Source organism: Nicotiana tabacum, chromosome 13 (assembly GCF_000715075.1).
Source record: "Nicotiana tabacum cultivar K326 chromosome 13, ASM71507v2, whole genome shotgun sequence".
NCBI classification, from domain to species: Eukaryota; Viridiplantae; Streptophyta; class Magnoliopsida; order Solanales; family Solanaceae; genus Nicotiana; species Nicotiana tabacum.
Window position 1 is genome coordinate 102,773,273 of NC_134092.1, and position 14,114 is coordinate 102,787,386.

The 14,114-nt window shown below is 33.3% G+C and overlaps 1 protein-coding gene across 6 annotated transcripts; it reads left to right on the forward strand.

The window, feature by feature from the left end:
• The first annotated feature begins 4,921 nt into the window (after positions 1-4,921).
• LOC107784148 (uncharacterized) lies at positions 4,922-12,197 on the forward strand. 6 transcript variants are annotated; one of them, XR_012698120.1, is made up of 6 exons: positions 4,935-5,103; positions 7,211-7,498; positions 7,677-7,773; positions 8,950-9,058; positions 10,928-11,067; positions 11,746-12,197. XR_012698120.1 is itself a non-coding variant. In XM_016605221.2 (5 exons), the coding sequence occupies exons 1-5, from the start codon at positions 5,005-5,007 to the stop codon at positions 11,004-11,006; spliced, it is 597 nt and encodes a 198-aa protein (XP_016460707.1). In that variant the 5' UTR covers positions 4,922-5,004; the 3' UTR covers positions 11,007-11,201. The 6 variants fall into 6 exon arrangements, 5 of the variants coding, with proteins under 5 accessions (XP_016460707.1, XP_075084355.1, XP_016460706.1 ...); XM_016605221.2 differs by lacking the exon at positions 11,746-12,197 and having other exon boundaries at positions 4,922-5,028; positions 10,928-11,201; XM_075228254.1 differs by lacking the exon at positions 11,746-12,197 and having other exon boundaries at positions 4,922-5,028; positions 7,677-7,713; positions 10,928-11,201.
• Positions 12,198-14,114: the final 1,917 nt, after the last annotated feature.

The window sequence follows — 14,114 nt, forward strand, 5'->3', positions numbered from 1 at the left end:
CCTTTAATATAATATAGATATAAGATACAAAATATTTATTTAATTAATTCTTTCTTAAAAAAGAATACCTACCACAATTGAATTATACACAAAATTTAATTAAAGATACCTATAGTAATGTATATTGTTCACAAATAAGGTTAGATACAAAGTTTGTACTAAATAAAAATATATTATTTCAACTTAAAATTAATGTGTAAGATACAAAATAAAATTTTAATTAATTCTTTCTCAAAAAAGGATATCTACCATAACTGAATTATACACAAAGTTTAATTAAAGATACCTATAGTAATGTATATTGTTCACAAATAAGGTCAGATACAAAGCTTGTACTAAATAAAAAATTATTATTTCAACTTAAAATTAATGTGTAAGTTGCAAAACGAAATTTTAGTTGATTCTTACTCAAAAAAGGATACTTATCACAACCGAATTATACACAAAATCTATATTATATACAAAATTGAATTAAAGATACCTATAATTATAGTATATTGGTTTGCTTAATGAAAATTGCTGTTTTTTTATTTGTACCTCCAAAAGATTCTATTTTGGTCATTAAAAAGAGAACATTTTTAGTTTAAATCACTAACTAATTGCCTTCGATTAATTAAAGAATGAAATCCAACTTACAGAAAATGTTGGACTACTACTTCCATTAATTATATTTTTATTTATAATTTAAAATTTTAATGTTGTCTTAAAAGTGCCAAGTGACTTCATTTTAGCTTGCCACTTGGCTTAACAACTTACTTCACAACCCTCCTTTTAATATAATATAGATTGTTCTAAAAATGACTTGAGTATGTTTCCAAGAAAAAATAATTAAATATGACATTACTTGATAATTTTTCTGAAATCATTAGTAAGATGTGAATTTGTTAGAAAATAAATGGATTGAACTTTACTACTCCATTAAACAATGTAAACTAAACACAATGTTTCCCTACATCACTTAATGTCTAACCAAAAAGGAAAATGAATGCATTCACTTGACAGGTGAGACGACAAGATATCGATCCTATTAAGTATCTGTTTCTCCTTTGGGCCATCTTTTGGTTTGTGCCCCTACTCTGCTGCAAGCTGTATTCTTCAAGTAGATAGAAAATTATAGGTACAAAAGTAGGGCTGCTTATCGGGCGAGCAGTTATTTACGCCTAACGGTTCGATTAATCGATTTTTAAATGTATTAATCTGCTAGTCACCCGATAAGATATCGGACTGATTGGTATCGATTTAGTTATTATCGGGCAGTTTATCGGTCTATTTATATATCTTCTATGTATGTTTACATATTTTCCTGGAGATGCATATGATATTCTTTGACTTTTAGAAAAATAATTATGCAATTAGATATTTAGTGACTTGACTGGAATTGTTACTGATTCATCCACAGAATTAATGAGATGCATTATTACCTTAATTAACAGTATAAAACAACTACACAACTAACTAAATTCTATTTTTCACTTTGTGAGTTGGTTTAGGCTGATACTCACTTAAGCTTAAGGAAATTCAAATAAAAATAAATTAGTGTTCGAAAAATAAATAGCAACAGAAAAGTGGTAGCAGGCTAGCTTGCTAGTGTTCGAATTCTTACCAGATATATTAGAACTGAATCGAAATCGAATTATAAAGTAAATTAATTTCTTGACAAAGCATGACGAGGAAAATGACATTCTTCTGCCACGAAATTCCTCTTTTTGTCCCCAGAATAATTTTGATATTTTCCAAATTTTTACATAGATTTGGACTATTTTATCAATAGCAGAACTAAAGATTCGACCATCAAGTAAAGATTCCAAAACGAGAAGAAAGAAACTTATCGTCTGCTGCTCTGGCTATGGCCATAACGGAGAGTCTGAGATCTGTTATGAGATTAGAGCTATAGAGCTATGGAGGAAAGACCCTTGAGAAGATAATGGGAGGAGAGAGCGAGAGGCAGCGGCCGGAGAAATTGAAAAGTCTAGATTTTAGGGTTTCTAAATTCTAAATTTCTAATAGAGTAAATTATACTATACATCTTTTTCTCTATATTTAATACAATGGTGAGCAATAGTGATGACCACTAAGGCACTAACAGGGAAAAATAGAAAACAAAAGGCATGTATTTTGGCTACCAATATCAACACTTGTTAACGGGAAATTAGGAATTGATACTTGACAGAAGCTATATCATTAGGATATATATATTCTTAATGGGTTAACGGATTATCCGTTAAAAAAATTGAATAATCCGCCCCCAAACCGATAAGCCGTTAATAAAAAAAATTCAATCTGTTCCCCGTCCGTTAAACTGTTAACCCGATACCAATAAGTCATTAAGTTTCGATTTTAATTTGATTTTTGGTTTCGGTTCGATTTTGAAAACCCCTATACAAAAGTTTAGTACCTTTTGTGTGTTTGATTTGGTATCACCAAAAAATTCAATAAATAGCTGTATCGATTTATTGAAACGAATTTCCATTGGATGAGTAAAAATATCACACTAATTTTTTGTCTTCGTACTAGCTCCATCTTGCTAATTAACCATGCAGTTAAAAGAACTCTCCCTCCTCAACAACGTTACCATTGCATTGAACCTCCAGTTTCACCTCATTTTCTCTTGCACCACATCTTTTTATAATTCTCTTTTCGCTTTGGAGTCTAAGCTTTTCTTCTTTCATTTTCCAAAAGTACCTAAAATTTAACTGTCTTTTGACCACTTTATCATGGCGGATCGAAGTAGGATTTTTACTAAAAACATTCAAAGAATATTAAAAGTAAACACTCGAAGAAGTCGCCAAAATAAAATTTAACATAATTTTGAATTCTGTCCCTAGCTCCGCCTGATTGTAACTTGTAATAAAAAATAATTTTTTGATTGAAAGCTGAAAGTTACATAGATAAGGTCCAACATTTCCAACTTAGGTTGGTTTAAAAATATTTCCTACCATGTCCAGAAACAACAACAACAAACTCACTTTAATCACATACGTAGGGTTTGGGAAGGTAATTCGTACGCAACCTAACCCTTACCCTATAAAGGCAGAGATGATATATTTCTGATAGACCATCGGCTTAAGGAACAATAAAAATAAAGCAACAAGCAATAACAACAATAATATAATATGATAATGGAAGCGAATGACATAACAAGTGATAAAAAACCAAGAATAAGAAAATACAAGAATGAATAAGTACTACTAGTAAACCTAGGAGAAACGCACAACTGCATGTCAACCTACCACCTTAATAATATGTCCGCACATTCATCTCAATATCCTTATTTATGATACTTTCATCGTCTAAACAGAAATATAATAAAATAAAGGTCATAAAGGTGCATGCTACGCCTAGAAAAAGTCCAAAAAAACATAATTTGATTGTCAAGTCTAGAGGGACGTATCATTTTAAACTCACGGGAAATAACTTTACCATGTGGGCCATTTGGGATTCTGGGAATCCTTTTAAGCAGAAGAGAGAAAAAGAGAACTCACAAGTCACAAGCAGCATTTAGGCAGAGACTAAAAAGACTTGGAACAGTATACAACCCGTGACACTTGCCCATAAGCTACCAAACAAATTTGATTTGATGGAATTGTCTCTACTCTCTCTTTTTCTTTCTCGTTTCAAACTAACCAACGTGCATATAGTACCAATTTGACACTATGCAAATCTCGTACTCAGAAAAAAAAAAATCATAATTTAAAGTTTATGAATTTTTATAACAATCTCAAGTTAATCTACATGATAACTGGACAAACGAACTTGATTTTAAATTAAATATTCATATATTTTTAATAATTTTTTTAATACAAATACATGTCCTATGCAAAAGTTATTGGGTTCATAAAAACCCGTAATATTTGCTCTAGATCCGCCCACGCTCTTACTACCTACTTGCATTGCCCTACCTAAGATTCATTCTCCCATTTTTTTTGCTCCAAATTATTTTTATTCTAGGTATTCTTTTTGATGTCCTCCGTGTTATAGACAAATATATGATTTTAATTCGATGAATTTAACTTTTAAAAGTTGGAATTCATTAATTTCAAACCTACATCTACCACTACCCTATACAGCTTTTCATTTGTTACTTTTAATATATAGGTAATTAATTGACACAAAATTTAAACGTTAATTTGACGTGTGTATTATAGTTGTGATAGTATAAGAAAATATTAAAGCAACATGTGTTTGTTTGTTCTCTGTTTTACTCTTTTGGAGAGCACCTCCTCTAATAATAATGCATATTTTAGAATCATAATAATACCGTACCAAACTCCAATTTATAGCTGCTTGGCGAAGCTTCTAAAATTTGCTTATTTTGAGAAGTGTTTTTCAAAAAAATACTTTTGGTGAGAATCGGTTTGTGTTTGGCTAATTAATTTGAAAAATACTTTTGAGCAGTAATTAGTATTTGGTCAAGCTTTTGAAAACTTTTTTTAAGTGTATTTTTCTCAAAAGTGTTTCTCAGAAAAATGCTTTCGGAGAGAAGCTACATTTTTCTGTTTTCTCAAAATCTACTTCTGCTTCTCCTCAAAAATACTTTTTCTCCTTATAAAAACTTAGCCAAACAACTCAATTTTTGGCCAAAAAGCACTTTTGACCCAAAATTTTTTTTTGTCAAACTATTAGCGGGGTAAATGGAAAAACATGTAAGTAGTGTATAAAAATTAAATTTAAAATAAATATATATACATGTCATTAAACCAAGTCAGAAGGGTATTTTGGTACAAAAGAGTTCTAAATCGCAGAGATGTTTGTCGTGATCATCAATGTCGTGATCAGGAGCTTTCCTGGCATATATGATATAACCCCCCCCCCCCCCGCCCCCCCTCCCCGCCTCTCCTTCTTAGAAATACCCCCTTTTCCCTATGTAACGTTCCACATTCACAACCCCCCCCCCCCCCCCAAAAAAATACACGAATATTTGCACACACACAACACGCACACCACACACACCACAATGCAGTTGGGGAAATAGAGCAGTCGAAATCTGCGTTTTCGTTTGTAAGAATGGCGGTGAATTCGAGCGAAGAGGTGAGAGGCTTCGGCGAACGTTATGATTCTTTATTTGAATCAATTGAGCTTTTGTTGCGGTTTTTGTTCAGTAATGTAAGCTGCATTGTGCTGTTTTCGTTGTTTTCTGGTTCGCAATTTGATTATTAATGAAATTCTAGTTCGCTTATTGCAATTAATCTCTTTATAGATGTCTAATCTGAGTTCTTTTGCGGACAGTAAAGTGTTAACTGTCATTTCTATAGAAATTGTGAAGATAAGACTTTCTCAAACAGTGAGAACGGTTGCAATATTTGTGGTTCGTTTTTTTTATTTAAATTTTTGTAAGGAATTTTGTTTTCCCTGATGCAATTGATCTGCTTGTAAATGCAATTACCGAGTTCATTGCTGTCCTTAAATCTGCCATTTGTACAGTGGGTTAAATGTTTATAACTGCCATTTCTGTAGAAATTATGACGATAAGAGTTTTTGCAAGTAGTACAAACGGTAATGTGACAATTGGATCTATTGAGATGTTCTCTTTTTAGTTTTGTTTCCCTTTTTTTTTGTGGTGTATATGAAGCTGCATTTTGATGTTCTCATTGTTTTGTGATTGGGATATTTATTTGTGTGTTTTTCTGGTGGATTTTGGCTCTGTAATTCATTCAACCTGTTGTTTGATGTTTTAGACTGAGTTCACTGCAATGTGTTGTGTGAATTCAAGTTCGATGTGCATGTAGTGCCAAAATGTTTGTCACAGTCATTCCAGTGGCATATTTTATTTTCTGAAGAAATTTATTCAGATATAGTTGGAGATATGAAAGTTTATTATCGTAATATTGTGTGATTGCATTTTAGAGTTAGATGTGTCTTTGAAGGAACTTTTATTTTCTATTTACAAGAATATACTTTTTCTTCCCATATGTCTAAGCTTTGGTGGGAGTTACCCGGTACATCTACTCTTGGAAGGTAGCAGGTATATGGTAAAATAGTCGAGGTGCGCACAAGTTGGCGCGGACACCACTGTCGTTAAAATAAATCCTTTTATTCTTTTTCTTCTTTCATCAGCAAAGTGGATGTCTTAAATTGAGTCCAGTTACTATTCCCTAGACTACATTCAGCATTAAACAGTCTTTAGACACTACCGGAGATTTTTCAGTTTTTAGTATTTTATCTATGTTTGGAGGGTTTTCTTGCATTAATTGAGTATTGAAAAAAGTTAAATTTTTTTGTCACCGTCTCTAGATATTCTTTCTTGTGTAGTTCTATTTGTTTTGTTTTATATTCTGTCACTATCTAATACGCGCTGGCATTAAGTAAAAATGCAAGTCCTACATTCTGATGCTTTTGTCATTGCTGAAAGTAGGGACCATTGAAGCGAACATTTGATTGGCAAATCTTTTGATTTGAAGTGAAATATTTATTTGTTTTGTATCTTGTGCTTATAAGAGAGGGTTCATTCTATGAGATGAACTAGCGTAGCGGCAGACTTATCTATCATAGCTCTGTGTTTCTTAACAAGATCTTTCTACTTAGTAATTCCCCATATTTTCATGTCAAAGGTAGAATGCCCATTTTGTATCTTATTGGTGTTGGCAGTGAGGTTAGTAAAATATTATAGAGTTGATTTAGAACCAGAATTAAAGATCTCTTGGTGGCAGCTCAGTTCTTAAAATCGTATTAGGTTTTGCATAACACAATTGAAGGTGAACCTCATTTCTGCTTTCAAGGGTTAATAAGATGACCTTGTTTCCCATATCCTTTCTTAGTATGGCATTTGCTGTCACATTTTCTCTGAACGACCTGAACTGAATCAACTTCCAGCTTGGTCCGTGTAAGGTAAACTGTAATGTGGCAATGAACAATCATCCTGGGCTATTGCGGCTTAAACCTTTTAATACTAAGATATCATGTTAATGTAACAAAGTCCCTCGTCCAAACAGCAAGAAGATCCATACTATTATCGTATGTGCTGTTATCATACTTAAGGCAATAGGTAATATTTTGTTTACACCTGCTACCTTTTATCTGAGCTTTTCCGTATTACCAGAATTATTTATTTCCGAAAAACATTTCCCCAAATTCTTTTTCCCGAATAACGAGAACTTAAAGCTCACATTTGGGATGCTAGTTCATTATCATATCTGCTTCTCTATTTATTTAGTAATCTCTTCGAATTCTTTAATTTAGGGCACTGAAATCGCAATAACTCTTTCTATTTTAGCAAAGCCAAGATTCCCTGAATGTTGTAGAATTACCGGCTGAAGGAACCACAGGCCCTCTGTGTGAATCACATTTAGACATGGTGAACCTATCCAATCTAAATTTTGTGAAGACGCCAATCTCAATGGATGCCAAATCAAATGGCCGAAACCATGCCAACCTGAAGAATGGTAGCACAGATGTTGATGGCTCATATATTTTGGATATAGATACTGAGAAAGGAAAATCTGAGGCACCTAAATCCATTCAGGAAATGGGTGGGAATGTGAAGACGGATGATTGTATAGCTGTAAGTTCTTTTAATGAATTTAACAATTCCGCCATAATCACCTGTGAGGACATTATATTTTGCATATCAAAAGGGATTTTTCCTACAGGGCTTCTTTTCTTATATGGTATTATTTTGATCTCTAATTTAGTATTTCGTCAAATGTATGCTATACATTGACATACCAATTTCATTTCAGAGGATGTTGCAGAGAGAAATTGCATCACTGATGGGAGGTAAGTTCATGCAACTCCTGATGAATCACAGTGTTGAGTTGCCCAAATTTGCTTGTAAAGGTAGACGTTGTTCTGCAATCACTCTGATATTCATTTTCCAGATAAATTTTGTTTTAGATGAGGACTACTCTTTCCCCTCTGCATTTCTCTTTGCGATATTCTAAAACACATTTTGACCAAATTGACTGAAGTCAACTGGATGCTTCTAATGAGCTTGAATATTGTTAGGGCATCTTCCTACATCTTCACTCCTATATATAAATATTTAACTAATGTTTCAAAAATATTCAAAACCAAAAACTATTTCTTCAGGAGTATGACAGATCTGGTTGCTCTTTCGTGAAATAACTGAAGCATGTAACAGTATCTAATTTTCGTAATTGTGTTGCATGTTGATTAAAAAGATAAGATTCTTTAAGAATTAGTGGTTCTCCAGAAATAGCTTTACAGCGTACTTGTGGACAACTCCTTCTGTGATCCATGCTGTTTCATTTTCCAACTATCAGGTCTCTGAAGTTTATAATAATAGCATGAGTGGCAATACGAAGTACCATAATGACATGCAAGTGTGCTATTAGGTTACAGTTTCAATTATTTTCCTCCTTAGTTATGCGAAAGTCAAAACTTACCACTGTAACCTACTCCAAAATCTGTAGTCAAGCACCAAATGTTTGTCCTTTTCCCCTGTTATCAATAGAGTTGTGAAAGGTGACTAGTGCATCCTTTGAAATCCACTTGCTAAAGCTCTTCTTGCAGTCGCATTGGAGAACGCTGTAAAGCATTGTCACCCAATCAATTACCATTTCAATAATTCAAATTGAAATAAAATTGGCTTACCATGTGCATGAAGTGCTCCCCATAAATCTGCTCTTTTTATTACCTGAAAACTTCTTTATGGATGAGAATGCTTGATGGTGTTCCTAGACTAATAACTCGTTATTTCTAGTCTATTAATCTAAACATGTGTTTTACCATGATGTATTATCTAATATACTTAACACTGAAGTTGGCTTTGCAACTGCTATGATTAGTCAGCATCAGTAGTTATAGACATCCTATCTTCTATTATCATTAATAAGTAGTTGATAGTTTCCTTATGATAAAGAGATCTTAAGTTATACTGTTGTACTACTGAGATGAAAAGTTGATAGTTTCCTTATGATAAAGAGAACTTAAGTTATACTGTTGTACTACTGAGATGAAAACTTTATAAGTGATTCTTGTTTTATATGGCAGATAAATGTTTGACCGAGAAAGTATATGATGCATCTAGCAACAGACTCAGAAAATACAAGCGCTCTGCATCTTTTAATTCAAGAAGAGTTGTTCTCCTTTTCTCATTCCTGTAAGTTTAATCCCCGAAAACCGTTCTTGTTATCTTATGCTTCTTTCCTTTTTGGTGCTAAAAAATTATATTCATTACCAACCATCGACATTATATTTATTTCTCGTAATCTGTTAAGTCGATGAAGTTTGTGGATATTAATCATCCACATTTTAACATGAATTAAAGGAAATAGACATTGTGATAATGAGTTGTCCTGTTCGTACATTTGCATGAATGAATGAATATGGAACAAGTATTGCACAACCAACCATAATTATTGAAGGCAGAAATGCTTCACCAAGCTAATAATGGTTGTGAAAACTGTGAATTTTGTATCTCGCCATCCCTTGATTTGGAAATTATAAATTAACTTTTCTATCTATTTGTCAAATGGAACTTTCAACTTCTATGTCTTTCTTTGTCAAACACGCGCAAGCCCTTTTTTTTTATTTTTGTGAGATGGAAAACATTTTGTAAGTGAATAATAAGGTTAAAAGCTTTTAACTACTGCAGACAGGATAGGGATGATAAGGTTAATAGGATGTGGTAAGCTTTTAACTACTGCAGACAGGATAGGGATGATAAGGTTTATAGGATGTGGTTGATGTTTTTTATAAAGAGGCAGGGTTGCCTTTGTTTTGGGGTTTGGGGCGGTCACTAGATTTTGAGTTACATTTTTTTTTTTTTGATTTGCACCGGGTGTCCGAGTCTCTTTGAGCCCTGACTAATCCCGGGAGTGCACAGGCCCTCGGCAAGGAGTTTCCCGCAAGTGCACCACGGTTAATTCAGGTTTTACCCAGTCCGATGGCGCTCAGAAATTGTTTGCACCCAGTGGGTTTCGAACATGAGACCTTAGATTTTGAGTTACATTCTGTGAATTTTGTATCTCACCATCCCTTGATTTGGAAATTATAAATTAATTTTGGCTGCTTTTTCCTTTTTCATCATCTTGGGTTATGGTGATTAGAATTTAGAAACATTTGATGAGAGGAAAGAATATTTTGTTTTTCAGTAGATAAGTTAGGAAGGGAAGATATACTGGTTTGCTAACCATGAGGCAAAGTAGCCTATTCCAAAGGAGTAGTCTTTATTCAATAGGTTTCCAATTGCATGTATTTCCTTTTCAGAACCTACTAATCAGAGTTGAATGCAGATAATTTTGATGTCATGTATTATACCAAGTGTTCTCTTCTATTTCTTCCGATAGTTATAAGTTGTTAATAGGCTCATCTCCAGAGATGATTCTACTTGGATTGAGTACTTAATTATCTATTCGGAAAGTATATGTATGAGAAAAGTCATCTAAACATCAAACAAGAATCAAGACAGTAGTATTTATCACAGTCTCTACTTCGTGATTAGTTGTAATGTTTAAATATTCTTGAAAAAGAAATATGGATGAGGATGGCTATGGGGCACAAAAGTATAAGCATAATCGTCTGTAAGACTGAGCCAATTTGAAACTAGGCATGTGATTAGAAATGTTGATTCATTACAGTCGTTGTATATCTTCTTTTTGGAAATAAATTGTTATATTGACAAAATCGTCGCTTATTTCTTTTTTTTTTGAGTATGTTTTCTTTTTGGAGAAATCGATATTCCTGTAAGTATGAACGAAGCCTAGGAAGAGATTAAGGACAATTTTCAGAAATAAATTGTTACAATATATTATAACAACTTATATGACCGATGGATATATATGTTGTTAGCTAATTTGCAGCGACATTCTTCTCAAATTAAGTTGCGAGTATGTGGAAGAGATGCATGCGACTTTAGTTACATGGTCTCTTTTGCTCTAGAATGTACATGTCTTTTTCTGTTACTACTTCTTTAGTTGTTATCACTTCTATATAGCAAGCAATTGACCAAACTCTCTCCCTTTCCCAGGTCGAGCATGGGGACAATCATACTCATTTACCTTACTCTAAGAGTTAGAATGAGCATTGATGGGGCTGGTAATGTTTAGTCTCTGCTTCTCCTGTCATCCACTCACGCCCATCATTTGCGAAAAGAGTTTTGCTAGGAATGTAAGCTATTCAATGAATATCTTTCTCGATTGTATTTCTTCTTTAATGTTCAATGAGTAGGAATCCTTCGTCATCTGTACATAAAGCTAGCGGTTAGTATACAAGCTGATCAATTTGCTGCGTGTTGCTTTCCAGTTAAGTTTTGCTTAGTGTATGTTTCTCAAGAAGAGAGATGGAGAAAGCATGCCCCTCCCCCCCCCCCCCACACACACACAAAAAATCCTTTACTGGAAGTGTGGTTTTCCCGTTGAAGCTTTTAACAACTTAGAAGGGAAAACTAGTAAAACGTATTGGGAAAAATACATTTTAGTCTGGTGAAATCATTCACTATGCGTATAGTTCTTACTCAAATGCTTCTAATGGTTGGCTAGTTTATCAATTTGATGTTAAAAATACATTCTTATATGGTACTCTTAGTGAAATGGTATCCATGGAAAAATCTACTGATTTGATTCACCCAAACTTTTCTCTTCATGTTTGTGGGTTGAATAAAGCACTATAGCTTAAATAGACCTCAAAGATGTGGTGATTGTGTTACCTGTTTTGTAATGCTAAGTCTGTATCTGTCTCTCTTTCTTCTATATCCTCTTTAGACGCTACTAATTTCTCTCATTTTTCTAATCCCACTCAATATCGGAGCCTTTTTCTCTGTCTTCTATCTCACTTCTAATCTTCCAGATCTTGCTTTCGCGCGCTCAATCAAGTGTCTCGGTTCATGTTTCTCCGTCGGATGTACACAGTGCTGTAGAAGGCAAAGGCCTCAGGTGTTTGGGGTTGGAGAGCAGGGGTCTGAGGTTTCAAAGGGTAAGTGCCAATCACATGTATTTATCATAAAAGGGAAGAAAAGGTGTCATTCACAAGTGTCCTAACACAGGCTAAAAGTCTAACAAACTGAAATGGTCAACTTTCATCCTTAACGGCACAGAGAATGGCCAAAAGAATCGAATTCCTGAATTAGGAAAACCAAAAGCCGTTTCATAACAGCAACAAGTGCATCTTCAATGATTTCCTACTCGTCAGAATCTAAAGGATTTGTACAAACTGAAATTGACAAAAAAACTCATTTTTATCTAAGAAAATAGCTAATTGAACATCGTAATAATAACTGGATGCAACTGCATTTTCCTGTATCCAACTTCTTTATCTCTGTCTTCCACTTAAAGTAGAAAAATTAGCAAGCACAACCTCCCTCTTGCTGCTCCGTTTTAGATGTATCTGCTGTAGGCTTCAAATTCACGTCGACCATATCTTCCGATTATATGGATGATAGTGTTTCCATCCCTGGTAAAGCAGCAGCAATTTTTCAGAATAGAGCTGTTTTAGAATCTACTAGAACATTTGAAGTTGCACTAGTATTTTTCATCAATTTTCCAACTACCAAATACTCCTCTCAAGTGAACGAACAGAAGTGGATGCCCAAAATTGTCTTAGAAAATAAGATTCAAGAGCAAGACCACAACACTACGGATTTGCAAATCTATGATGGATGCCAAAAGCAAAATCCTAAACATGAATTAAATCAAGTCATGCCAATTTAAAAAGAAAGCAAAATACCACATAACTTAAAGAATGCACACACAACACCTGGATAAGCAGGCAATGCAAAAAAAGGAATATATCAAGTAAAGAAACATCCATCTTGATAACCCCACCTTTTAATTTACTACGACTAACATTCTGTCCGAGGTGAATTACTTTGTTAAAGCATGATCTTGTGACAACATTTCATATCTAACCATGCCTGATATGTAATTAATCCTAAATATGCAAAATTACTAATTTCTCTACTTTTGGAATCCACTGCAAAGCATGTAGATTTTGCTTAAGTGGCAAAACTAATCTTCTGTCCTAGATGTATCAGTTGGACTAGGAATGATCTTCTGGTAGCATAGGCTAATGACCAGTGTACATTTGAGACCAAATTTAAACGGAAGGTATAGTTGTTCCATTTTCGATAGTTGAGTGATAATTTTGGCCCTTCTCCCATATCTTAATTGTTAGTATTGATTCTCAAAATTCTTAATGATAAAAATTCTATTCATCTATAAAAATATGAAAACTGAGAGTTACTCAAATAAGCCATAATATTGCATAATTACCAATTGAGAACATCGAAAGAGTGAATATCGCTTGAACATTTTTTAAAAAAATTGATAGCCAAAATTATATCTACACTTATTATTGATCTTCATGTCTTAGTTCTCTATCTCTCAAAATATCATACTTTTATTATTTTGCTATTTGGAACCAAATTTATATTTATCCATGAATGAATAATATTTTAAAATTGATCCTAAAGTGGGCTGGCTTGTAATTTGTTTTACAAAGTGGGTATAACTTCAATTGTAACTCCAAAACTGAGTATAGATGCAAATGCCTCTTTGTTTTAGCCCCCTAAATTTTGAGGCCCCAAAAATATTTTTAGTTGTGGAATTTCTATCTTATACTTGGACAATATTGAAGTTTTATAGAGAAAAAATACAAATTCCTTATTAAAGTAGAAAGAAAGACCGTCTATTTTTTAACAATAGAAATAGTTTAGAACTTTCAATTAAGCTACTCAAATCTTCATATTCATAAATAATATTTTCTACAATAACGTCAAAGGTAACACATTATAGATACGTGGCTAACATCTTATTAGCTTGAATTTTCTTACCAATATTAATATTAATACTCCATATTATATTTTATAAAATAACTACACTTCAACCAAAAAAGAAAGCAAAAAAGAAACCAATGTAAATATTAATATTATATTTTTTAAGATAACTACGTTATGGACCAAAAAAAAAAGAATATGAGTTTTATTGAGACGTCCTTGAGTTAGTCACAGTCAAGAAAGATTTTAACATTCTGGAAGATGAAGTATCATGGAAAAATTTCATTGCTCATTTCATTCCAAGGTTATATGAAAACAATCCTGAATTCAACCCTGAAATTCTGAAAGTGGCGTTTAAGAAGATCAGACAATGGTTCTGGACAGACAAAGCAAAGAAACCACGCACACGATTTACCCGTCCTTGACACTGAGATGTTTGACCTAT

Bases quoted from the DNA above. Each gene is read 5' to 3' on its own strand.
- LOC107784148 (XM_075228253.1), top strand. From the start codon at position 5,005: ATGGCGGTGAATTCGAGCGAAGAGGTGAGAGGCTTCGGCGAACGTTAT. The intron at 7,499-7,676 runs GTAAGTTCTTTT...ATTTCATTTCAG, and splicing joins AGACGGATGATTGTATAGCT to AGGATGTTGCAGAGAGAAAT. The intron at 7,774-8,949 runs GTAGACGTTGTT...TTTATATGGCAG, and splicing joins GCCCAAATTTGCTTGTAAAG to ATAAATGTTTGACCGAGAAA.